General features: G+C 42.5%; 2 protein-coding genes across 4 annotated transcripts in view; both read right to left on the bottom strand.

Annotated features, from left to right (window-relative positions):
* Positions 1–850: 850 nt before the first annotated feature.
* On the bottom strand, positions 851–13,580 carry cdc42ep4a (CDC42 effector protein (Rho GTPase binding) 4a). Its single transcript, XM_068718932.1, has 2 exons — positions 13,339–13,580; positions 851–3,908 (listed from the first exon to the last, which is right to left on the bottom strand). The coding sequence occupies exon 2, from the start codon at positions 3,801–3,803 to the stop codon at positions 2,748–2,750; it is 1,056 nt and encodes a 351-aa protein (XP_068575033.1). The 5' UTR covers positions 3,804–3,908; positions 13,339–13,580; the 3' UTR covers positions 851–2,747.
* A 5,104-nt stretch (positions 13,581–18,684) lies between these two features.
* Positions 18,685–26,792, bottom strand: part of sdk2a (sidekick cell adhesion molecule 2a) — a 78,587-nt gene continuing 70,479 nt past the window's right edge. The window contains exons 39-45 of one of the 3 annotated variants that reach the window (XM_068718825.1): positions 26,571–26,732; positions 26,324–26,449; positions 26,071–26,235; positions 25,826–25,966; positions 24,517–24,661; positions 21,979–22,108; positions 18,685–20,683 (exon numbers count right to left, since the gene is read on the bottom strand). In XM_068718825.1, coding sequence (XP_068574926.1) covers positions 20,273–20,683; positions 21,979–22,108; positions 24,517–24,661; positions 25,826–25,966; positions 26,071–26,235; positions 26,324–26,449; positions 26,571–26,732 — 1,280 coding nt within the window. In that variant the 3' untranslated portion in view covers positions 18,685–20,272. Of the gene's footprint in view, positions 20,684–21,978; positions 22,109–24,516; positions 24,686–25,825; positions 25,967–26,070; positions 26,236–26,323; positions 26,450–26,570; positions 26,754–26,792 lie in introns of all 3 variants that reach the window. The other 2 variants (XM_068718824.1, XM_068718823.1) reach the window with 2 other exon arrangements.

Consider the following 26,792-nt stretch of genomic DNA (forward strand, 5'->3'; position numbering starts at 1 on the left):
ATACTATGACTTTTTTGTAATTATTATACTAAACCTTTTTTTAAAAAAAAATTTCGACATACTATAGTTTTATTAATTTCTTTTACTTTTATCAACATACAATACTATGACTTTTTTTTTTACTATTACTTTGTTTTTTCTTTTACAGACATTATTGTGACTTTTACATTTTTGTTTCTACATACTATATAATTACTTTTTTCAGTAATGAGAGTATTTAGAAAATACCATATTCCGGCTTTTTTCCCCACATACTGTGCAATTACTTTTTTTTAAACTTTTTTTTGACATGCTATACTATGACTTTTTAATGACTTTTTGACTTGCAATACTTTTTTGCAACACTATACTATGACATTTCATATATTTTACCTTATGACTTATTTTCCGACGATACTAAAAAGGTTACTACAGTATACGATGACTGTTTTCGACATGGTATACACAATTTTTTAAGGACTTTTTTTGTGTGGCGGTTTGGACATTGCTAATGTAAAGTTTCTGCTGAGCTGCTGCTTAGCTGTTTGAAAAGGTTTGAACGACAGCATAAAAATAAAGGGGAGGGCGTTTGAAGGGTATTTACTTACATGTTGACTCTTCTCTCTCACACACATTTACTCATGAGTCGTCACAGCATTCTCAGCTTGTATAGCCAATACTTAAGAGACACATCCAACTAGGCCTCAATTGCTTCCTTCCTTCCTCTTCTGGGAGAGCCAAAGAAAAGTGACAGGAAACAGTGATGGCAGTCTAGGAATTCCTTTGTTAATGCTGCTGATTGAGTAGCACTTATATTACATTCTCTCTCTGATGCTCTGAGACCAAGCTGCATTAAATATGAAGAAGTAAAGATGTTCAGGATTTCTTTTATTGAAAAATATAGGTTATTTTGAATAATACAGAAAAAAGTAACCGTAAAGAAGTAAGGCATAATACACAACATTATACAGAAATGACAACAATGATAACTTCCCAGTCGCACAAACTTTTAATCATAGAAATTACCTGATTACATTATGTAGTGGTTGAGTGATTGGAAATATAAATATCCAGTTATGCAAATATTTTTTTTTAGAACACATCTTTATTTATTTTTTACCTACAAGCTGAAACTCAGCCTTAAACTTAAATTCAGAAGTGATAACCATACAGAAAAGGAACAGATTTGACAGGCTCTCCCAAATTTGAGTGTCACAAGTAGAATTATTTTTTGCTAGAAATTGATGATTTGGCACATCTGTCAGTTTCAGTTAAGGCAGTGGAATCAATCAGCGCAACTGAGCCTCAATACTTCTGGCCGCAGCTTTTAATGATGCAAAAGATACAGTCAAGCTGCAATGACAATGCAACTTGCATAAAAATAGCAACTTCCTTTTTAATTCTCTTGCTATTGCTGGCTGTGTCTTTCCTTTTCATCTACTCTATAAACAGACTTAATATAAACATAGCAAAGATTTTTTTTTTTAAAGATACAAATGAAACACAACAGGTATTAACCACCAAATACTAGTAGTGTCTGGCTTAATTGTGCCTGCTGAGTTTGCACAATAAATAACCTAAAGCCCTCCTCACAAAGTAGTGGAAACCTCTTTATACATAAAGGCAGCCCATTGGACTAATGAAGAGCAACATCTTTTAAACAGTTCAGTTGCACCACTGCAGCTGTTTGGATGTACGGAAACAAGGAAGGAAGTGGTTATCAAACTTTTCAGTTTCAACTGTAAATGACATTAGTATGTGGAAGATAGCCAATCCATGTCAGTTATCATAAATCTGTAACATCATCATTATGGCTTCAGGTTGGGGAAAAAAAAAAAATCTGTTCATTGGAAAAGAGACAAATAGTGTACAATCTCTCCCCCAGTGGGCCACTCTTCACACCTCTGGCTTCCTGTAGTAACACCATGCTTTTTAGTTAATGCAGGCCAATGCATCTCCATCAGTTTTACAGCCCTGGTTTTCTCAAATGTACTCTGAGGGTAAGCCTGTGTAGCGCTCACAGTGAATGAAAAACAGAAAAGAATTTTGGTTTTGGGCTTTGTGGTCCAGCTTTACAGCAGGGAAAGGCAGCCTTTGAGCAGTGTCACAAGGACCCTGAGTTACATAAGGGAGAAAACTGACAGATCTATGGCACTGTACTATATCATTTTCAGATGAAAGGGGCTCAAGTCAGGGCTTCACACTCCAGTGACAAACACAGCCCCCTTTATTGTTACAAGATACCCACCAGTAATCCGGTGGTGATAGAGGCCTTCTGTTCAGCTCAGGCCTCATGATGTCCCACGGCCAGCGAGAGAAAGCACAACACGAAGGGAGGCGAACCAAATTTGAAAAGCCATGTGACACGTCAAGTGAGAGGAAAGAGAGACAAAGCGTGAATTGAGCTTCAGTTATGGAAAGTGTTTTTCCTAAAAGTTTCTTTCTAACGAGTGGCTGCTCTTCCACGTCAGTTCCCTCAGTGTTCAAAAGGGAGAGATGGGTTGACAGACAGTGGAGGGTAAGGCTCTCTGACAGATGGAGTTTGGGCTCTTCCAAAAAGGAGCAGTCACTCTTTTCTTGCAGACCTACAAAGTCTGCGTCCTCCGTCTTCTTCACAGTCCCATTCCCACAGTACCCGACAACAGTGTCATATTTCTGTTCAGTTGCAAATCCACACTGTCAAAGCACTTGCTAGTTTCACATACAGTAAACCCCTTCCAGAGCTCTGTCCTATTTTTTATTTTTTTTTTAAAGAAGATTTCAGAGACTCATACGCGGATCTCATCGTCTTCATCTTCCAAGAAAGAGGAGAAGTTGCTCTCCTCCTCTGGTGGGGCACTGAAAGTGGCGCTGTCTGTATCTCCTGCATAGGTCTGGCTGTTTGGTTTCTCGTCCAGGGCGGCAGAGCCGGAGCTGGACATGGAGCAGCTGTCTAGATGCTGTAAATGTTTGGGCCGAGTCTCGGGAGTGTACTCTGGGGTGTAGGGACTTCCATTCTCAGGCCCCAGATCTACAGAGCTGGCTAGATGCATAGAGGCCTGCTGCTGCAGTTCTGCAGAGTCCTCCTCTTCCTCCATCTCCTTCTCTGCATCCTCATCTTTGTTTCTCTCCACACTATCCTCTTCCTCGCCGTGGGTGCTGAGAGGTGGTGAGGCACGGCCCTCGCTGCTCTTGCCCTCCTCGTAGCCGAGATCATCTTCCTCCTTTTCCATCACCCCCAGGATGTCACCCAGCATGGAGGGTCCCAGGTCGACATGGAAAGACATTACGGACTCAGCGTGCTTCATTCCACCGCCGTAGTGGTGGGAGCTCTCTGGAAGCTCGGTTAGCTCACCAAAGTTCCGCTCCTCCAGCTCCAGGTAGTGAGCGGCTGCAGTTGCGCCTCTCCCATCCACCTCCTCGTGCTGCTTTAAAGGACTCGAGGACAAACTCTTGGCCACAATACTGTCCCCTCTGTCCTCACCATTGAGGAAGGGAAGTGACATGGCATTCTTCACATAGGTGGGTGACCCACCAGGGGTCACCAGGGTGTTGTCTCTCTGCTGGTCTACTCTGGTCACTGACTGGGAGCGTTTGCTGCTCCTGAAGGTGCGAGACAGGAGGCCGGGCCGAGGAGAGCGGGGGAAGAAATTGGTCTCAGGGGGAGGTTCCCCTGAGCGCGTGCTGAGAAAGGAGGTGTCCCCGAATGCATCACCACTGCGGCCTACATGCATGGTGTGGCGAAAGTCGCCCAGTGGAGCGCTGATCATCTCCCTGGTCAGGTCCATGCGTGAGCGGCGCTTGGTCTGGGAGGAGCTAGACACCAGCTGTTTTAGGATTGGCATGGCGGCGGTTGTGTTTTGCACAAAGAACTTCCAAATCTCGAATATAATCCTTCTTAAAGACCTTGGAATGATTCGAGGGGCCTCAATCACAGTCAGCCTGGGAACCTGAAAAATGAAAATTTAATAAAATAAGTTACACAGAATTTAAATAAAAATGTAAATACTCTTTGATAAAATAATCCTTCAATTTAATTTTGAAATTTGAAAGACAAATAAGCACATCTGTCAAAAAAGTGATTTACAATCAAAAAACATTTACTGATCAATTTACTGCACAACACCACATTACACTGTGCAGAATATTCACATTTGGCTTTTTAATTCCATGAAGTAAATAAAAACAAAAACAAATTCTAATGATCCACTAATTACAAGAGTTGAAACTACCAATCATGCAGCCCCATAATGATAAGCAACAGTCTTCTAACATCTCTGTGAGATGACCTTTGAAATGCACTGGGGGGGGGAAAAACACATTTGGAACACCACAGGATTCTGCTTTAACTGCATTATAATTGAGAGCAAAACACCAACCACAGCCCAACATGAACTGGAGAAGGATAGTTGAGGGCTGCCAGGGATTTTCTGGTGTGAAGCTCAACTTTGACTGCACGGCATTCGGTATATGACCAAAACCTTATCTTCTAGTCGCAGACAAAGTCAATTATAGAACAGCAATAATAAAGAGTTTGCTGTTCAACAGTCACCTAAGAATTTTTTGACAAATGTATATGAAAATATGATCAGAGAAAGAAACAAGTTCCGGGCCATCTCCTTCTTCTTAGACAACAGTGTTTAAGCCCCTAGAGGTTTGTGACTGACAGTTGAGAGAAATGTGTTTCTGCATTATTGAAACATGCAGCCCAAACAGCGGAAACCTCACCACAGGCTGACAGCTAGTCTGCTTCCGCAGGTGCTGCACTGGGGGACGGGAGCAGGGTGTCTCATTAGGCGATACACTCCAGCATATAAAAGACACATAAAAACGAACACCGTCATGGTGGTCTGCAAAAATGAAAACGCAAGCAGTTTCTGCAGACAGACATCAGAAAACACATGCACCTCTGACTTGTGGGTGGAAAGTCTCTATGGTCACACGTAAGCAGGCCTGCAGAAAGCTCTAAGCTTGCCGTCTGCATTGTGTACCTCTCTGACGTGCACTTAGTGCCTCTTTGTTTGTTTGCCCATGCTAACACGGGAAGATCATTAAAAAGTCAGCTGCATAACCTTGGTTTTGGATTTCTTACCGGCACGGCTTCAAAATAAATTTACGTTAGAGTTGCTTTTGGTAAAAGTGCCGTTGGGAGATTTTTTTAGCACATTGACCTCATTCTTCTGTCTCCTCCCCGCCCCCTCCAGCTGAGCCTCTTCTCTTCTTCCTGTTAATGCCCTCACCTGCTTTTGTTTCCATAGAAACACCCTCCTGCAAGCAAGCAAAAGCATTTCCTGTCAGGGGCTGTTGAAGGCTTCAGGCTCACACAAGCATCGAACACATGGCCTCCTTCTGTGTCAACCAAGAGCTGATACAATACGCCCTTTTAATGTAATGTCTGCTATGTTTTCAATCATTCACTCCATCCGTGTAGTGTATATTTTCATGGTAAAAATGGGGATGTATAAAAATATATACAAATGTTCCGGTGCTGTAGGCAAGGAAATAGAGGTATCTATATCGAGAGGAACACGAATGCAGAATTTTTGACTGAGGCTTGAACACGATGTGAAAACTTTCCACGAACTTTTTGTGCTTTTGTGCCAAAACACACAAACAAGGACACTCTTCTTTTCACAGAAACATGTTTATTATTGAAGCTGCATGTTCTGATTTGTTTTTTGGGGAAATAATGAGGGAAATAATTCACACCCGGCCAAAAAAACCAAAGTTTTTTTTCTGACTAGTTGCTTCTGGGTGGCATAATCAGGCGAAGAAAAACAACCAGCGGATGAAGGGGAGACGGTGAAAGCCCGCCTCCCACTCTACATCTCACCCCCCTTAGGCCAGGATAAAGCTGAGAAGCTCAACAGTGCCCATTGCAGGAACATGGGCACCGTTGAGACGACCACCAGGCAGATTGTTCATCAGCTGAATCTAAACCCAATCCAGCACAAGCCTTTAGCACTTAAACCTGATTCACAGCCCTGCTGTATTTATAGCTCTGTGTATGTTTGAGTAAGTTGTGCATGCACGCGCATGTGGGTGTACACGTGAATTTAGAAGGTCTGAGAAGGCAGCAGTTAGCGTGGGAACTACAGGGTCACTGTGGGGGGATTGACTTTATAAACAGACCTTCACAACACTCGGGGTCTGGCTGCAGCAGAGAACCAATGAGAAACACAGAATGTGGGACAGAAACGGACAAGACGAGCAAACGAGGCGCATCTGCATCTTTTCATTTTGACAGAGAAATCGGAAACCGTTTGTTTACACACACACACACACACACACACACACACACACACACACACACACACACACACACACACACACACACACACACACACACACACACACACACACACACACACACACACACACACACACACACACACACACACACACCTTGAGCCCATTGAATGACGTTTGGTTTTGAAGATGACTGACCAGCCTCGATGTGGTATTTCTCAACTGCAGAGTGAAACGCAACAGTGAATGCATACACAGATAAAAATGTGATAAACTTGAGCACACTGGGAACGTTTCCAAACCGTCATCAATGCTGCTTCACTTCTCTCATCTTTTCACATCTGTTTGGGCAAATGATATTCCAACCCATTTCCCCCCCCAAATGGATTTATGTCATGGGAAATGTAAAGTTAGCTCTGTTTATAGATCACATAACTCAATTATCAATATAAATACCTAGCCTGGGTCTAAGGAGGGTTCTAAAGCTGCTTAAATATCATACGGTTATAGCCACTACTTTGTGGGAAGAAAATAAACACCCACTTCTTCTGAGGGAAGAGCACAGAAATAACTTAGGAATTTGTTCTTTTACTGAAAAGGGGCAATAAAAGAGGAGTCTGGAACCTGAGTATATTCACCCAGGAGAATTCTGGATCTTAAGGGAAATGCTACTGCCATTTCTAAGCAGTGTAAAGAGACGCTACATCACAGGAAGTGAAGAAAGAGCTTATGCTATGACTCAAAAATCACCCATATCATCAACATGCAGCAATTGAGGTTGTACAGCTCAGCTAACACGAAAAAAAAAAGAAAAGAGAAATCTGAATTTATGTGTGTGACAGAAAACCTGAAAAATGTTGTGTCACATGTGAGTTTTCACTTCTCATCATATCTCTCACACTAGGCCAGTCCACACTTGATACACAAGAGATCACTCACAGACACACACTCAACACATGACTAATGGACCATTTCCTATTAGGTATTCTTGTATGGCGTCTTGTATGATCTTATTTGTGCTTTATCAGTCCAGTGTGTACATTACTGTCTGCAAGAGCGTGGCTGCTGCAGTGGTGGAGGCTTTCTGTCTGCCGCATTTGAAGTCACTGACCTGGATGGACAACCACATGACCTCGGGGTGAAAAGACATTGGGGGTTGGGAGGCCACATGCAACCAAATATGTGTGAAAAAGTTGCTGGTTTTCTCCGTCCTACTGACATCTCAAAAATGCTCTGCCTGTAAAATCACTCTGACGATCAAACTATTTGCACACACCCCATTTGTTGGTGAAAAAAACTCTCATTCATGGCCAGATGTTTAAAAGAGCAACACAAGCAAGAGGTATTGTTCATGAATAGGGCTAACACACACACACACACACACACACACACACACACACACACACACACACACACACACACACACACACACACACACACACACACACACACACACACACACACACACACACACACACACACACACGTTCCAGTAATTAAGCAGACAAATGGCCTCTCAAAGATAGGTATCTGCCATGCAACTCAGTTAGCGCGGCTGAATGTCTCATTTAGGAAGGAGCAGCCCAAGGACAAACAGTGGAAATCACATTATCTCTCAATCATACAGACAGGGAACAACAGATACAAGCTGATGCTGCCCTCTGAGCAACGGGTGAAAACACACTGCTCCAATGAAAAATTGCAAAAATAAAGCCCTCCTACTTGCATAAGAGACAGATTTAGCAGTAAATGGTCCATTTTATTGCACTCAGGCTAAGCGGCATGCCGTTTGCTTGTGGTGTTTTGATTCAGATCAAGTTGTGCCCTCCTGCCATACCACCCATTTCCTATGCCACTCACTACACCGCACTTCCAATACCACAAGAAAGCCAAGGGCTCATTTGGATCAAATTGTAAACCCTCTGTGGTCTAAAGAGCAAGGCAAATCCAAAATCTGTTAGTGTGAAATGCTGAAAAGGATGGGGATGCCGTAACAAACCATGTTCACACCCACGTTGGCCTGCATGTTTGCTTTGCTGTTTTGTGAAGCTGAAACAACTGACAGACACTTTTTGATTATAAATTAATCCTCATTTGTCACACAAAAATGACAACTGTGAGTTTGTCCGATGTGGAGAGTTTTTAAACAGAATATTTGGGGGTTTTCTTGTGTTGATTGGACATAACAAGACAGTTGGAGGCGTGTCTTTTGGCTTTGGAATGTGTTTTTCATTAATTAAGAAAATCACTTATATCGTCAATAATGAATATAATTACAAGTTGCTACATTGAAATTGAATTAAATCAGGAAAGCCAAAATGAGAAAATCCTCCTTAATCATGAGAACACCTTAAACTGAAACAACTCAATACTAATACAGTTCCTCCAAAAAAGATGAATAATGCCTCTGAGGACAGGAAGGAGAAGATAAAAAACAGCCTGCCTGTGTGTATTTCTCAAGCACAGACAGCAAAAAAAACTTGCATATCTGTGTTTTTGCCGTCCGCACTCATACCTGGCAAGCTGGTGTGAGGCGGTCTGTTATGCTAATGTCACACCTCACCCAGCAGGACATTCTGCTCGGTAAGGATCAAAGCACAACAGATTTTTAGAGCTTCCCTGCTAAAAAAAAAAAAGTGCCTGCAGAGTTTTTGAATTGGCATTCATATCAATGAGTACTAAATCTGTAGCTATCCTTTGATCAGCGAGTGGAATATTTGAGGGAAGAAGATTGAGCAGGAAGAACAAACTTACAGCAGTGTTTAAAAATAACATTCAGTTTACTGGTACATGATTATACAACTACAGACGGTTAATCTTTAGTGTGTAGCTGCATTATCAATAGGCCAACTATAGAAATTATACCTTTTTCCCCATCAAGTATAGCGTGTATACGTGTAGTTTGTAAAAACAGAAAATCACGCTATAATTAGGCGATAGACTAATTTCCCATTGCGAGTATGTAGTGCTGTAGCACTGGTGTTTCTGTTTTTTTCCCCTGGTCAAGTTTCACTTCACGGACACGACGCCCAGCACCTGAAGCAGTTAATTACTAAACAGTGAATATTTGTTTTTTTTACATCTGTTACTTATTCAGTCTCTCTATCAAACCAGAGCTGGTGATTGTTGGAACGCGGGAAAGATTAACAGAGACAATCGAGATTGAATGAATTGTGTTTGCATGATCAGCGAGGTAAAATGGCTGTTGTCTGACTGGAGTCTGGTGGCTTTAACACTGCAAAAGGGGCAAGAATTAACAAGTTCACGCGGGTGTCATGTTTCCATCACTGCCAACCTGGAGGCGATTAATACCTGGGACTACTGCAGAGTCATTCGGCCCAGGAATGAAGGCCAATTGTAACCATTCCCACTGAAGGCAAAGGCCAGATGTTCATGGATGTTTTGAGTTTTTTGTCCAGTGGAAAACCAGAGCAGAGGACGTTCAAAAGAACCCCGACAACCAATGACAGGGTTCATAGTAGGCCTGCAGCGAGTCACCTCGACGCGTACCAGCTGACCTTTGATACACGAGCGGAGATGACTCGTCTCTTTTACGTTTACAGCCGACACAGCCTCCAGACAAGACGCTCCATCTCCTTCTCCCCGTCCTCCACTTTGGTGAAACTGACAGCTTTTATAACAGACACAAACAGCGGATGGCAGACAAGAATGCCGTACTCCACTTCAACGCATCCAAGAATGAAAAGTGTTCTGTGGGTTAAACAAGACTGCTACACATCATTGTCACAGATCTACAATGCCTTTTTCATACACAAACAGTATTGTCTATTCCAGCTCTGTGCCATTGTCTCTGAATAGAATAAAAGTTACAAACATGCGACTGAATTGGCAGCCAGCATTCCTCAACATCAACGTCATCCGTGTACCAGGCATGGCATCCAAATACAAATGGACCGACATTAGCACCACTCCGGCATTTTGAGTATCTCACCATAATGAGAGAATGAGCAGAAAAGAGGTTGACATTGGCGTTATCAACACAAGAGCACGCCAGAAATAACCACTTAACATTACTTTGAATGTATTTGGTAATGGTACATTCCTAAAGACATTCCCAGCTTTCTCATTCCTGCCAACTGGACCTGCAAAGTCAACGACCAGCTCCGGGTCATTAATAACTGCTCCTGTCTCCGAAGAAGACGTCTGTGGCCTCTTTAACTGCGCATGAATCTTACAAATTACCGCTGAGCTAAGTGACCGACACAAGTAACCTCAAAGCAGCAACTAAAAGCACGGATCAAACGGGCACAACTCTGATGGAAGTGTTTCAATGAGAATTCTGTTAGCGTGTTATGGGGTACGTCCACAGGAAGGGCAGGGAGAAAATGAGGCAGTAAACCCTCCCATCTCTCCGGAAATCAACCCAGTCTGCCCTTCCTGAACACTCATAATACAAACAAGGCCTCCATGTCTTCCATCATTCTGTATTACTGATGGGCTAACCAAACAAACACAGCTCATATCTCCATCAAACAATAGTTTTAATAACCTACAGAGCTGTGGACCCGTGCTGGCACTGCGCGTTCAACAACATCATGCAACATGTATCAGTACATGGAGCGCCGCTGGTTCAACGACATTCATTTTAGTGGCTGAACACAAGCAGATCTTCACCACAGCGGATAGCTGAGTCACAGCTGATGACAGCTCTGGCCTAAGGCCCAAGTGTCCCGATCGTCACCCAGGGCAGACTGTCACAGACCGGCCAGGTGTCTCTTAAGAGCTGCAGAGGAGTGAGGATGCATTTTGAAAAACTTGAGTGGAAACCTGCGCTAGTCAATGGAAAGAATGCAGGGAAATTATTGCTTTAAAGTGCGAGTGTGCCATAATTACAAGGGGTCAGAGCAACAAGACATTGCACAAGCTGAGGGAAGCCAAAAAAGTCGTTATTTAACAGTGAAGGGGCTGTTTCTGTCAAAGATTGTATTCTTTAGAAGATACAAGACACTACTCTACTTGTGCATGACAACAGTCTCAATTTTAAGTGGATAATAAGCGTTTTCTCCCAAAATCTAACATCCAATTTTTGTATTAATACAAATCAAGTACCCAAAAAAGGGTTCAGGCAGAATTTTTTTATTTATTGTCAACTAATACCAGTCTTCTTGTCAGCAATCAAAACATTTGTGCAGTGGCATTGTCTACTGCTACGCTGATATCAACAACAATATTACGACAAGGAAACTGGATGACAAATAAATCAACATTTCCTCCGGCTCATAGTACCAACCCCAGACTACCAGTACACAGTGCAAAGCATGCTGGATCAGACCAGAAAACAATGCCACCAAACAAAAGACACAGGAACAAACACACCATTCACACAGTGAAATATGAGACGCCCTTAGAACTTGATGTTGGGACAACAAGGTTATATATAAAAAAAAATAAAAAAAAGGTAGGGTGCAACATACTAAAGAACTTTATGTCTTTATTTAGCTTTATGTTACAAGTCAAACTATCAAACCATAAATTGTGTACTGAGAGAATGAACACTTTCACATACTAGTACATTTCCCACTGAGCCAGTATTTATAACATTTTCAGGCCTGTGGTCTTAAGAGAAGTGACAACAACCCAACATGTTACTTATGCTACACATCCTTCAAAAGTACTGTCAAGTCCTCTATAATAATGCAGCAGTTTACTAGCACCATCCAAAGAGGCATTCCAGGAAAAGAAAAATAACAGTTTATATTGGTATTTCCTGGAATGTGAAGGGGCTGAACAGGACACACACATTGCCACAAAACGAGCGCACAAACAGCAGACATGTTCAAACATGGGTGCAGGACCATACACTCACTAGCCACAAATAACACTCTAAAGTTGCACTTCAGCGCCACCGCAGAAGGATCTTGAGGTGCTGTAAACTACATTCTGAGCAGGTTGTGTTTCCTGGGCTGTGCGCCAGCAAATGCCATCTACGCCGTGTCCAATAACAGAGCGGTTGGCACAGTGTCCAACACCACACGGAGGAAAGATAACTTTCACCTTCAGGCACTAAACACATGTCCCCTGTAGGCAATTAGGTGCTTTGTAATTTCAGAAACAGAGGGAAGTAGAGGGAGCAGAACCTGTGCAGGCTGGTCGAGTGTGTCGCCTGTCTTGAAAAGCATTTCAGAGGCACTTCTGGGGGAAAAAAGTAAACAGGCTCAGGCTGTGGCACACAAAACTTGGCGATGATTGCTTGTTTGCTGTGTCGTCAACCCAAATCCATCACAGCGTCTGGGCAGAACAAGTTGACATCTCACAAAGCCCTCGGCGTGTTTTGGATGAGACGGGTCAAATGTCACTTTTAAACCTCTGAAAACAAAGAAAGCCAGCCAGTTTGCCTCACAAGCAGAGACATCTGATAACATTATCTCCTCAAACAATTGCTGAGGAGTTCTTATCAGTATGGCGGTGATGCTGTGATGGCCTACTGACCCGAGGCCTTATCACTTTATTATGCCAGATAATGAGCTCATCAGATGCCATCGAGACTGAACTGAAACTGAACAGCTCTGCCAAGTAGACAGACAGGCTCATGGATACAAGGCAATGAACTGGACAAACAGGACAGGCCTGCACTGTAGGACGGGGCAGAACGTGTGTAATGTGTGATCTTCTGGCTTTAACACATTATTGACCTAATTTTGATCATTTTGAAGCTGAACATATGTCCTCATATGAGGCCTGTGAGAGGTTTCGTTTGGTGAAAGGTGAGGGGTACAAATGAGTTATCATTTTTTGCTACAAAGCATCCAAAGCTTATGAAGGTTTTAATTATTACTGAGTATAGCTGCAGAAATATCAGCTCAATTCTCGCGACACCACAAATAAACGTTCCAGCGACTAAACCAGTGTCCATTTGACAGCACTCTTGCATTTATCGGTGCAGTCACTCACTCACATTAAGGCTGTGATTCTGGGTGGGTCACTGGCACGAGAACAATAAGTAGCTGACCACAAACGCGTCAGCTGCCTTGTGCGCCGTGCGCTCTACTGAACCGCTAAATGAAGCAGATCTGTTAAATACATATTTGAGCTGTAATAACAAATACAAAAGGTGCATTTTGTGTGGTGAAGCTTAAGTGCAAGTACAAACATTGAAGCGCACGCACTTACCGAGCATCCCCATTCATAAAGCCGGGTGCTGCTTCACTTTAAGGCCCCCAGCAGGTTGACAATGGGGGCAGCATTCATCAAACCAACGGAGACGTGAAGCGATGAGATCAAACTCTCAGGAAATCCAAACGGCTAGACAGACAGATGTGTCTCTCTCTTTTTTTTTTTAACAGAAATGTTACTTATGCTGTCAGCGCATCCACAGAAGCGGTGCTGCTGCTCGTGAGTGCAATAACTCACTACAATGCCTCCTGCCTGGGTAGTGTGTTTGAACACGCCCTCTTTACATGGCTCCTTAAAGACACAGGCTGCCAGCATGGGGGCCCTCAGACAGGCTCAGCTTCATTCCCCTCTGATTTAAAGGCGGGGTCTGCGTCATAACCACTAATAATACATTAAAGGAGAAAATTAAGGAGTGCAAACACAATACTTTGGTTGAAAGTATGACACTGCTATTTGCAATATAAATACATCCATAAATACAGAATGCTTTCTTGTACTATCTATTAGCCCACTGAAACATTACGGAGAGGTGGTGATACAGTTTAAATATTGTTTCTGTTTTTTAATAAACTGTGTCCCTGGGAGGGGGAAAACGAACCGTCATCCTCTGTGAGAACACCGGACACAAAGGAAGTAAGTGAGTGCCCTACGTGACATTTTTGAGGAGTTGCACGCAGTGCAAGAAAAGACATCTCATACATTTCACATGGCTTTTATGAATGTAATACCCATCTAACACGGCACATAGGTAAGACCCAGAAAAGTATGCAAACTGTGGGTCAATTAGAAGAAGGCAAATCAGTCATATACAGGAGGAAAAGCATGTGGTTTAAAATATTTGAATCAAATTATTTACACGTTGAGGAGAGCGGTTCAAAGTCTTTCATGGATCTCTCACATTCTTCAATCACGGAAGACCTTTTTGAATGACTGACCCATTTGTTTGACCATGTGTATTCCAGGCTGGTCGGCTGGCCTCTGTCTGACCGCTCATTAGGACCTTTTGCAATGGAAATGAGTGCGAAGCAGCTACAGTACACCCCAAGGCTGTGCACGCTCACCCTGAGCTCAAGAGAAAGGAATGTGTGAATGGTTGATAATTATCACAAGTCACGTCCTTCCATGACCTGGACAGAAAGACGATTCTCTTTTGTCTTTTACAGACGTTGTTAGCCTACCTATAATGTGATGAGATGCATGCAGAGTGTCTGTCACACACATTCAAAAGTTATTTCCTGCCTTTGGCTGTGTTCCCGGTCCGTCCTATCAGATGATGGGAGAACAGGATTCTTCATGATGAGAATTTGACTGTATAGTGACCTTTTGTCCAGGAACAAGCTGCATTAAAATTTTATAAGTTGCTTTTTTATAACATACACACGCCCCAAAAGTATCAAATTTAACCACTGTCCTCTATAATGACACACAACTGACAACATAACTTCAATTAAGATTAATATTAAATGAGTGTTAACAGGATGTTTCCCCACAAGATGATATCTCTCTCTCTCTCTCTCTCTCTTTCGCTCTCTCTCTCTCTCTCTCTCTCTCTCTCTCTCTCTCTCTCTCTCTCTCTCTCTCTCTCTCTCTCTCTCTACAAACAAATTGAAATCTGGTTAAGACAGGAAATCTGAGAATGCACTTCCAATAACACGATTACTGCAAGACCTGCATTTATATGCAGCTGGTCTGCAATCATGTTTTTCTCCTGGCCATTATCCTGCTGTGCAAAGTGAATACACCCATTTCATGCAGCCAGAGTTAATTTAGTTCTTTAATGCAATAAAGTTGAAAATACATGGCGGGAAGCTAAACTTCTCAGCAACCTTTTAAGAACAAAAATCCAGGCTGCCTCGTTCTATGTGCTGCTGCTGGAGTAGTATTGCAACAGTCTCCTGTTGTTGCAGCTTTGTGTATTGCATTGACAGCTTTGACAGCTCTGTTCAGTGGTCCAGCAGAAGAGGCTGTTTGTGCAGTGATGTCTCAGCCTTTGCTTCACCAAGTACAAACTATGCTTTTGATGTTTTTGAATCTTTCAAAAAATCCATTCTCAGATGAGGCACTTTGGACATTCAGGGAAATCTCTAGTTGTCTGGCTTTTTGATGTTGAATTTTCTCCTAGACTGTACATGGGACCCCTTAAACCTTCTCGGACTCTAAGTTTTGGCAGCGGTTTACAGCACCAGCAGTCTGGTGTTGTGTATCTCTTAAGTATGGCTGTTGTGATGCCACAGGATCAGATGAGGAAGCTGTGTGATGTAATGATTTCTAACTTCAGTGCAGAGGGATCCTTTGTCAATCTTGTGATTTTTGTTATTTCACAGGAGAGGGAGCAAAATAAGGCTTCACCGCTAAGCCTATCAATCATATCTGAGAGAGAAAACTTTAACCTTTTAGCAAATGACAATGACAAGTCAAGGGGGCACACACAGAAGGCTCCTCTCATGTCTCTTCTTCATCTTATTTGATCATTCCAATACACAAATGTTTTCCTAATGACGTGTTCGTCTGGAATTTAGCTAAGTAGTAAGTAAGAGTGGTGTGAAAATGATGGGCATTCCGGTTTCCTCTTTTGAATGACAAACACATGACTATCGCTAACTGCAGTAATGGACAGTTATCTCCTCTCCAGCAGGTGCAGGATGTATGTGCTAGTTGGCCATTGTCTGTTGTCTTGCGATGTGTTCAAATGCAACTTTTTGGCCAAGACACGTGAGGCGACGTGAGGTGACGCAACAGTCCTCCTTTGTTGCAGATAGTTCTTTGATGTTGGTTTGGTGTGTCTAGGCCTTATGGACAAATACCATGGCACATTTCTAGGCCGGATGAGTTGAACAAGTACACAAACATTTCAGATTGCTGCCTAGCAGAGGGCAGTAGTGAAACCTATTAGTGATCCATGCTCACAAAATGGATTATAATGCATTCACTGTACCAACTGTCAAGATGAAGCCTGCATTGGCTGCATACTGATGGATATTTGACTTGTGAGTGAAATAACATAACACCAGAGGACTTTTTAAACTTTTTAAAAGCTGTAACGTCCAATTTCCTTCTGTATCAAACATCATGATTTTGTCCTCATTTTGGAGTCACCAGTCAGGCTGAGTTAGCTGCGCTGCAAATGTGCTCTGATGCACTCAAACAAGCACAGTCAGAATTAGGACACATTCTGTATAAGTCGGTCCCATGAGGAGATACTGAACTGAAATGTAAAAATGTAACAGATTTGTTGATGTGAAGCTGCGTCTGTGCATGTGTGTGTGAACAGATGATTACTCTGAACGCCTCCTCGCAGTGAATTGATTGAGAGTGAACAATAGTCACAGCAGCGTTAACAAAAGTAGAATTATTCAAAATATTACAAAGCAATATGTTATATTTCATTTTTAAAGCTGAGCTATTGTTTTGTTGAAGAAACAAGTTGGTCTGTAAAGTATACATGAGATGTGATAGGAATTATCCTCTGCAATTCCAGACTTTATGTTGGGGAATACTTAAAAGAACAGTGTTTCAGACTTAGGGGCATTTAGTGGTGAGGTTACAAATAGCAAGCAACAACAGGATCCTTTGCTCCCCCCTCCCTTTCTAAGCATCACGGAGAACTACGGTAGCTGAGAGTGGCCAATTGAATTAGGTTTCACTTTCGTTTACCTGTTCATGTATTGATAAAGTATCGGCTGTTTATTCTGGAATGTTTTATTGTTAACGTGTGTCTGTGCTTGTGTCTTAGCTTTCTGTGTAGTTATAAGAGCTCAGCCTGACAGAGAAAGCAGTGGATATACTTGATATTATATTATGTGTGATATTAAATTACAAGAAAACAATAAAAAGTACTAATAACAAGCCCCAATAACATCAGAGCTTATTAATACTCTGATCTTTAACAATCCAGGGCATGTTTAATACAGAGTTTCGTTATCCATCCCTACCTTTAGGTAATGCAAAAATGCGAACGGCTCTCATAGAGCCAGTGTTTGTCCGTTCTGGGCTGCTGTAGAAACATAGCGGTGCAAGATGGCGGCCTCCGTGGAAGACAACCCTATAAATGGCTTTTTCTAAGCTAAATAATACATAATGATTCTCAGTTTCAGGTCATTATACACTAATGAAAACATAATTATGCATATTGTTATTTTATTTAATTTCTGCCTATTAATTACTCTAAATGTTACACACTGTTCGTTTAAAGAAAACCTTTAAGATTGACTTTTTCATGTTATTGTAATGTCACCCCTTAAATGAGTTGTATTTAACATTTTTAACATTAGCAGCAAAAAACTATTGTTTATGTAAAGATAGAGTAGAATTATGTCTGCCTAAGCAGAAAATGAAGTAGCTCTCCCTCTGCATGTGTTGTTTTCCGAGCTTCTCCTTACTTTGTTGACATAGGCATTTTAGTGCATGCTCCTGCATTTGAGCGTTGCCCCACTGGTTAGCTCACGGCCGCCGCTCTGCACTGCTCTCATACGGTGGTTACAGCTGATAACGTTGTCTCGACCATCAGCGTAGCATGCACCATCTGGCTCCCCAACAGGTAAACACTGTTAGCTCTGTCAGCACTTTCGATGTAGTTTGCACTGTTAAAGCTGTTAGCACCGTTATCTGTCAGCAGCCGGCTCGCCGCTGACATGTTGAGAGCCGTTGAGAGGCAATTGAAATGCACCTAATCTCAGATCTTGCACCTTTAAGTAAAGTAATTGCCATTATAATAAATGATCCATTATCTGATTATACAAAGTTATAAATCTGTCAGAGGGATTTACACTTCCATGTGTTTCTTTTTTATAAAAGTAAAAGGTAAATGTTCCAACACAAACTCTACCCTTGATTCGTCTTTCACTTTTCCCTTAAAACCTTCCAGCCTGATCCCTCTGGTCCTCCCCCCTTTGCCTTGCTTAAGATCAATGTTTTCCGGCCAGAAATAAGGAGATTACCCAGGCACACTCTCCCACCCTGCCCCAGCTTTATAGCTTGCTTTCACCAGATCCGGTTCTTCTTCAAATTCTTCCCTGTAACTCATACTCTAATGCATCCCAATTACGTCTCTGTTGTGCTTGAGCAAATCAGGTCATTTTGGCACTGTAAGATCAAGTGGCACCTATAATCACATTGTCTTTCAGACCATGTAAATAGGTCTACTTACGACTGTCAGTGTATCATAGTTGTCTGCAGGGTCTGATATGGTTTCTATTTCCTTTTAAGTAATTGGTTCGTACCAGTGTTTCAAAGCTTTACCAATCTCTCAAATGTTAGAATTATAAGTCACCTGTCTTATTTGCCAATTTATAATATTATGTATTATATTCTAAAATATGCATTTGAGGCATGAAGAAAAAGCCATTACAAAATAGAATAATTTATTGTAGAGAGCTACCATGAATAGGTCCATAATGTTGCCTTCATGATGTATACAGTGATGTTCACATTGGAAATTTGACAGATGATAATTTGGAGTGACTGACTAATTTTATACACTATGGGTCCAACTCCAGCACAGCAACGTCCCATTAAACTTTTGTAAAGAACCAGCATAATCAAAAAGACTCGTAGAAAACATCTTATCATAACATATGCATACGTTTGTACAGTGAGCATGAAACACATCAGTCATCATATCAATGCTATGTTACACCGTAACATGTTGAACACACATAATATCACATGACGATCCTTGTTGATGTATTTCATGTACAATACTTGTGTCCTGTTGCTGTCAATCATTAAATAAAGTTTATTAAATAAACATATACACCATCAGGCAGACCTCTTCTCCAGCCTCATGAACAGATACATATCATCTTTCTTATTTTGAATGTTTGCTCTCTGTAAGATTCATGTTGTCTTATTTTTTGCCGTCCTGTCAATAGAACACACCAATAGAACACATTCCTCAAAAAAGCTTTGAAAATTAGAGTTTTCAGTTTGTTCACTGTTCTTTATGTCGCAGTAACCCGCTTAAAGACAGTTCATTCTTGTTCTTCTTTGACAGCTATTAATAGCATATTGTTATGTGGTTGTGTTGGGATAGAATAATTTGAACCAAGAAGATTTGTGCTTTTGGTCCTCAGTCATATTCTGTCATAACAAAAAATAAAATGGATGCACATTACAAAAGGTTGTCTTAGCTTGTACATCTACTGACATGAGTACCAGCACACAATCAACACATTCCCCACACTACTATGAAGGTGCCACAATGCTTTAATGTGATTCATAACATTGTCACTAGTGATGTTCTGAAAATGTTTAGCTTGAAGCTGACTGATATAAATATCTGGTAAACAATATGAGACAAGTACATATAGTAAACACATAATGCAGTTCCAACAATGTTTAGGCCGAGTGAGAAGGTCAAATGCAGCCGAGGGCCACAGTGACCACAAGCGCCAGTCAGAGTCCATTTCTCACTATCAGTTCGTCCTTTGCCCGAAAATCACATCATTCCATCAGAGTTGGTTTTTCCATTGTCCAGTCTCAGCAAGCCAAGTGGTCCATACTCTATATGGTTCTAAGGTGGTTGTTTTTTCATAAAGCTCTCATATTAAACAATAATACAGTGTTTTTAAAACAAGGTTTTCTTTTTTCAGAACCTCAGGTTCTGTACTTCCTTGTTCATATGGTTGTACCTTCAAATAAAATTACCTAAGCAACGCATAAAAACTTTCAAATGATTGTCTTTTCATAGAGTACATGTCACATCGACTAACCATTCATACGGGCTACACACAATCATACGCACACACTCTTCACAGAGGAGAAAACGCTATTCAAGATGCCTGCAATGCTTAATATTGAGTAACAACTCTGTCAAATAGACTGAAAAGAAACAAAAAAAGAGAGAAAAAGAGCAAAATACAAATAAACCAACAACAACAAAATCAAAGACTCGTCCTCAGGGTCTTGTTGTCATTGGAAGGAGAGCTGTGTGTCAAACAAAAGAGGAGAAGCCCGCGGTAGGTGCCTGAGCGGCACAGCCCAGGCTGCTGGGGGGGCGGTAGAGGGTGCTGTGCTGGCTGGGGGGGTCAGAGGACAGCAGGGAGGGGGTGGGAGTCCGGCTTCCCTTAGACCTGAAAAGAGTGCCCTGGCCCTGGCACTGGGGCTGTGGGGACGGGGCGCTCTGGGGGAGGAGAGGGGGCAGAGGGGGCACAGGTGGTGGGTGCTGCCGTGACTCCTGCTCCACAAGGGGCTCAGGCTGGGAGTAGCCGTATGCCGGCGGACGAGAGACGCCCTTCTGCTGCCGCCGCCACGAGTTGTAATAGGTGGGGTCGCTGATGTAGTGGTTGACGAAAGAGTGGGTCTTCTGCCGGCTCTGATCCATCTCGTATTCGCTGTCGCTGCCCTGCGAGTCAATCAGGGAAAAGAGTTAGAAGACTGTGATGTTTACTGCAGAGACGGCAAAATTGCCATGCTATCAAATCAAGGCTAATTCTAATACTGCACAAAACTGGGTCATAACACAGCAGGATATATCTATTGAGAGACAACTGGAAATCTATTAATCCGTGTGCAACTCTACGGGGCACTTCTATTGAGCATCTTTCACACACAGGAGTTCATACCTCTGCGGAGCACAGAAGTGATAAGTGTACACACAAGTGACCTGGAATTGGACAAAGACAATGTTTCATTTGCTTTTGCTGTAATAATAAACCTTCAGTCTGGTAAATTACAAATGTTTGTGTGGGTGAATCATGTCGCCCTTCCAGCACACTTAACTGGCTGAGAAACACAAACAGTTTGGAAGAAAAAAAGAGCAGATTTCTCTCACAGAAAACATTACAGGTTTGGCACATTTGTGTGCCTGACAAGTGCCTGCCCGTCTCTATTGAGACACGATAGCTTAACAGATGTTGAAGCACCATTTATTTGCCCAAGTGGCAGGTAAACACTGGGAGGCCATGCAGAAGGAAAAGAACAACACCAGTTTGTGTCTCCCACGAGAGCAGTGTTTGTTCAAACCGGGTTGAACAATGTTTTGACGGCAGGTACAAGTTAAATTGGCCAGGGAGAACTGGCGCGAGTGTGGGAAGACAGATGTTCACAAACTGCTACAATCAGCTCCTCTGCCTTATCATCCTTCATCACTTCTAGTCTCCCTGTCCCCTCACTGGACCTCCCTATTCCAACACACACATACACACTGAGCGGAGACCCAGCAGCCAAGATTAATACAACATTTCCTGTTTGAGGAAAATTAATTAGTCGTGAAGACATTTCAAGACATGCGAGACCTGAGAATTGGCCCTGTACTTCCTTCCCATGGGAGAAATCAGTATTAAAAGTCAGATCCAGAGATGTCAGCCATGACTAACAGAGGATATTTAATTTTGAAGTTATCCACTTGAGGCAAATGTCTGTTAATGACTGTCATTTTCAGATATTCTGCTTCATAATTAGACAGACATCTAGCTTTTGCATGTAGAAAAGCAGTGATTATGACAAAAAAAAAAAAGATAGGAGGTTATCAAGACGACAGACGGTGAAGTGATGCAAGAAAAGTATTTTTTGAGTTTGGAAAGGTTACGACTCTTTCTTTGAGAAATTCAAACAGCTGAATTTTACTTTCTAATTTAAGTTAAATTCCTATTCCAGACCTGGAGTGGACTTAGGCTGCAAGCCAGGGTCAGTGCTTACCTGAGAGTCAGATATCTCAGAGGGTTTCTCGGTCAGACTGCTGCTCTCTGCCGGGATCAGGTCATTGTACTTAGTGCTGACATCCTCATCCGAGTAATGCAGGCTTCCAGGACTGGGTCTTGGTGGAGACCTAGACAGATGGAGTAAATGAGACAGAGAAAGAGTGTCTGTGAGAGATAGAAAGCAAAGCTGAGAGAGAGAGAGAGAGAGAGAGAGAGAGAGAGAGAGAGAGAGAGAGAGAGAGAGAGCTAATGGTTCTATAAAACAAATGTTTCATTTGATAATCATTATTTTTCCTTTTGGGTAACTCAAACAATTTTCTAAAGCTCTCTCTTCTTTGAAAACACTTTTGAGTAAACATAAAACGCCTCGTCATTCCTGTGACTGACACCAATCTGATGACTAATGGAGGACTGCAAAATAGTCCTAACTAGAATTACTGCCTCACGGTTCTAAGCCGACACAGAGGCATAAAAATGAAGACGCTTCACATCCCACAGTGGGATCAATATGCACAGATTCAGCGTAGAGTCATTGATCATGAAAATGATAGCTTAGTTCAGGCAAGCATAGAACGTGTTTTATGCATTTCCTGGACTCATATTAGTCTTATTCTTTTGCCATTTCCTTCTGTGTCAGTTAGGAGCTTTGCCAGCGAGCTGAGTTCTGCCTGAGTTCAGCTCACGTCAACATATCCTGTATGAAAACATATGAGCATCTTCATGAAAGGATTCTTTGTGGTGATTAGAACTGAGCAGCTGTACATATTGAGTCAGAGATTTAGACCACCTGCAGAAAAGCTGTGTAACTAAGCGTGGCCTTGAGTCCTCTTATGAGCATAGGTCAAGTAAAAGACTGCTTGCTTCTTTTATCTCCAGTCATTAAGTCCATAAAGTGAAGCAGAGAGAAACATCTGTGAAGACAATTATTTTCTTCTTCTGCAGTAATGACTATGCCGTGTTCAAGGTCTGCTGGGATTGAATTGGATGGTCAGAGGGCAAAAACTGGACCACTACCCCTCACATCACTGAGCTACATCAGTGGGCTCAGTAGGCTTACGCAGCATTAAGAGAAGAGTTTGCTCGGTTGGTTTTAGAAAAAGACTTGAGCATTTTATAAACTAGGCATGACATGAAAGTAAATGTTTAAATGATCTGAAATGAAAAACGTTGTATGTGGGGGCAGAAGAGACGGGCATAAAACACTGTGATGTCAAGTGTAATATTAAAGCATAAAGCAGAGAACCTTGACGGCCTCTCAAATAAAAATTAATATCTTCTGAGATATATGCGGGAGCTAAATCACTGGGAATGCCAAGAACAGGAAGCTTAGAAGACAGAACATGACAACGACCATGAAAGGGTTGACACAACAAAGAGAAATCTTCTCTGGGTTAAAGGGGATGACGTGAGGGGGTGGACTATGAAAAAAACAAAAAAACATCTACTTAGAATTCAGACAAGGTTGAGTCAGACATTAAAAGGACGGGGCCACGTGAGCATAGGGGAGGGGCAATGGATCCTGCTACCGATCACACTCCAAAATGCTGGCAGTGAGCTTTGAATTATTTAGGAGCACTGTATTTTTTCCCATTGCCTTATCCGTCTATTTCATCCCTCTTTCCCTCACCCCTTCAAATATCCCATAGGGAGCCCTCCCACTCTTCTTCCTCAGTCCACAGATCATTAGCAGAGAGTACAGTACTAGATTGGATCTCTTCAAAAGAGACGGAGCAACTCAAGACCCTTTGATCCCCTTCTCGGCCCCCTTGGTCAAGGAGAAAACAGCACAGATTCCACTGCCCTTAATGCACCCCTTCTAGCACATTCCACCAAAATGTGCAAAAAGCAACAGCTTTTTTTTGTGTGGCTGTGACAAGAAGCAGACTCTGGACTCCCATCCCCCAACACAACCAAATGACCATCCACCCTATCACCAATTATTTGTGACCCATGTCCATACAAAGGACATTCCCTTTGCTTCGTGTGCTGCAGAGTTTGTGTAAACTCCCCTTATCTAATGTTTACCTAAACATTACCAAAGACCCGGCCTGTCAAAGTCCTGCTGACTGGTGGAAGGACATGTTCTCATACCAATGGTGGTGTACTTTATGTTGAGACGGCTCTTACAGCACTGCACTCGAGAGAAACTCTGGGCTGCAGACCAAAAGAAAATGGACGGCTCTGACCCATAAGCCCCCTTTGTCTGAAGCGGTGATGGACAGACAAAGAGCAATGCAGAAGCTCATGAATGCTAATTAGCTGGTATTGTGCTGCCCCCTTATATAAATTGTTGCTTCACACAAACACTGAATATCAACGAGGGGAGCGGAAGGAGGCTCAAATCAGCAGCTGGGCTCCTCGAGGCTCGGTTTGCTCTCTCAAGACTGACAGACTATTGTGAAGGAAGCCGGGGAACACACGCAACTACATTATTAATTCCTGTCTGAAACATAAGCAACGCGTATCAGAAAGAGAGCAATCGGTGGAATCTGTGGAACAGTCAGCTGAGCACCGTTGTTGACTGTTAGTGACTGACCGTGTGTAGATGCCGTTCTTGCGGCAAAAGGAGTTCTTCACAGAGAGGCGTCTGTTGTTGAGCTCCAGGGCTGGGAAGCGTCCCTCATCAAGGCGCACCATCTCCCCGTGGGTCAGAGGCAGAGCTGTGCAGTTGGAGTGGTTGCCTGGACAGGGGTATGAGGACGACACTGTGTGGGTTGTGGAAGGAAATGAGTGATTTGTGATCTTCAGTCAAATCTAGACCCAATTTCAGTGGTAAGGATTAGTCGAACACAGCACAATAACATTCAAGTACAAGGCTTGAACTTGCATGTAGTTCTTTTTTTTAACAGGAAAACAGAAAAACTCATAAACAGAACTTTAATTGATCACACCCTCAATTTACAAACACAAAACAAGTAAAAAATGTTTCTGACATCAGTCAGGCCAACTGTCCAGTCATGGCCTCTAGCAAAACAAACATACAGATCAGCTTCATGGCTGAGAAAATTGGGGAGAGGACGAGAGGGGCTACTCTCTGTGGGCCCGCACAAACACAGTCCTTGTCTGAACTGGTCTCACCAAGCCCTGTTTACTGACCCTGGTAACCTTGGCACTAAATGCTGACTATGCTAAAAAGTCAATTACAACAGGCTTTTGGAAGGCTTGACCTGACCCTTCACTTTCCCCCCCAAATGTCTCTTCTTCCAGTCTCGCCAGTCTGCCCATCTCCAGAACTGCTGGGTGCCTAGACCACTTCTAAAAGATTAGCCCCAGATGCCCTCACTGTGATAACTTCCCAACCATAATGTGAAGTATTAAGTCCACTAACATTGATTAACTTATGTTTTTGGGTTGAACTCTGATTAAGAGTTTCTAGGAGCAGAAATGTCACCTAGGATAATTCACGATCATGAAAATTGGCTTCTTGATACAGTGGTGGGAGAGCAGCTACTGCTGTAGTTATATAATTACTCTCTGTCTGACTAATGACCTAAGCATTAAACCACTGCCAAGCCATTTATCCCAGTATTGATCCTTGCTGCAGTTAAACATGAACAATAATGTTTATCCACCTGCCTATGTCAGCTGTTTCACCGGTAGCCTTTACTTTCATCTTTCCCCTGTCAGCCAAACAATGTAAAGAAAACCAGGGTAATTTGTCTAATTGTGTGAGCCTTCAGAATCCCATTTTCTAAAATAGACTTTGGATGTGCAATCGTTAAAATGCAATTCTCAGCAGAGCTGTCCAAAAGGAAGACAAATTCCAGTCAATAGCTTAAGTTGCAGAATTAGAAAGAGAAACTGAGACATTAGCAGCGAGTTTAGCAGACAGACGTGTTTCCTACCTGAATCTGTTTTCTTGGTGTATTTTTTACTCTGGCCTCGGATGATGAGGATAAAAACAAGGAGGAGGATGAAGATGAGGCCCACCAGGGCGATCACCACCAGGAACCACCACTCCTCATAGAACGGAGACACTTTCTGGGCTGAAGACAACAAATAATAGACATAATTAAACAAACAAAAAAAACAACAAAAACAAATATTGTTTTGTCAACACGTTATGGCATTCATTTTCAGATTAAAGTACCTGAAATAGAGGGGGAGGGGGCGCTGGGAGATCCATAGCCATAGTCGTTGACTGCAATTACTCGAAAGTCATAGGTGACCCCTTCTCGCAGCATGTCCAGGTTAAGTGTGTAGGATGTCACTTCTTTAGGAATATCTTTAATAAGGATATCCCACAATCCTTCGTCTACAGGCAAGATGAGAAAATATATGAATAGGAAATACTAGTTGAGGTATAGGAAGCCAAAAACTGTTTATGTACGTATGTGGCTAACCAGAGGGTCTGGCCTCGATGACGTATCGCGTGATGGGTGCACGGCCTTGATCACCGCTGGTCCAATGCAATGTGAGGGCCGTGCCATACCGAGAAATAAAGGGTTCTCCAGGAGGGCCTGGGGCTCCTTGGGAGGACAAAAATGGCGGATAGTTATAAAAATGGTCTCTTTGCTTCTAAAAGATGTTATTATTGGCATGAATATCAGAACAAAAGCAGTAATGCATCACAGGTTTAGCGATTCACACCTTCTCCAGGCCCAGTAGTAATGTTGGCCTCTACCTCGGGGCCATATGTGAGGGTTTTGGCCCGAATGCGATAGTTATAGGTGACGCCATCAGACAGGTCTTTGATCTTCATCCACAGGGGAGCGCTGCCCTTCACATCTACTGTCACTATCTTACTGACACCTGGAGTGCGAGGAGAGGAGTCTGTACAGGAAACACTAAGACTCTAGATGCTGCTTTCTA

Source organism: Cebidichthys violaceus, unplaced genomic scaffold (genome assembly GCF_023349555.1).
Source record: "Cebidichthys violaceus isolate CVI_PGR_0920_01 unplaced genomic scaffold, fCebVio1.0.p SCAF_23, whole genome shotgun sequence".
In the NCBI taxonomy this organism is placed as follows: Eukaryota; Metazoa; Chordata; class Actinopteri; order Perciformes; family Stichaeidae; genus Cebidichthys; species Cebidichthys violaceus.

Excerpts from the sequence above, each read along its gene's own strand:
- cdc42ep4a (XM_068718932.1), bottom strand. The coding sequence starts at position 3,803 with ATGCCAATCCTAAAACAGCTGGTGTCTAGCTCCTCCCAGACCAAGCGC.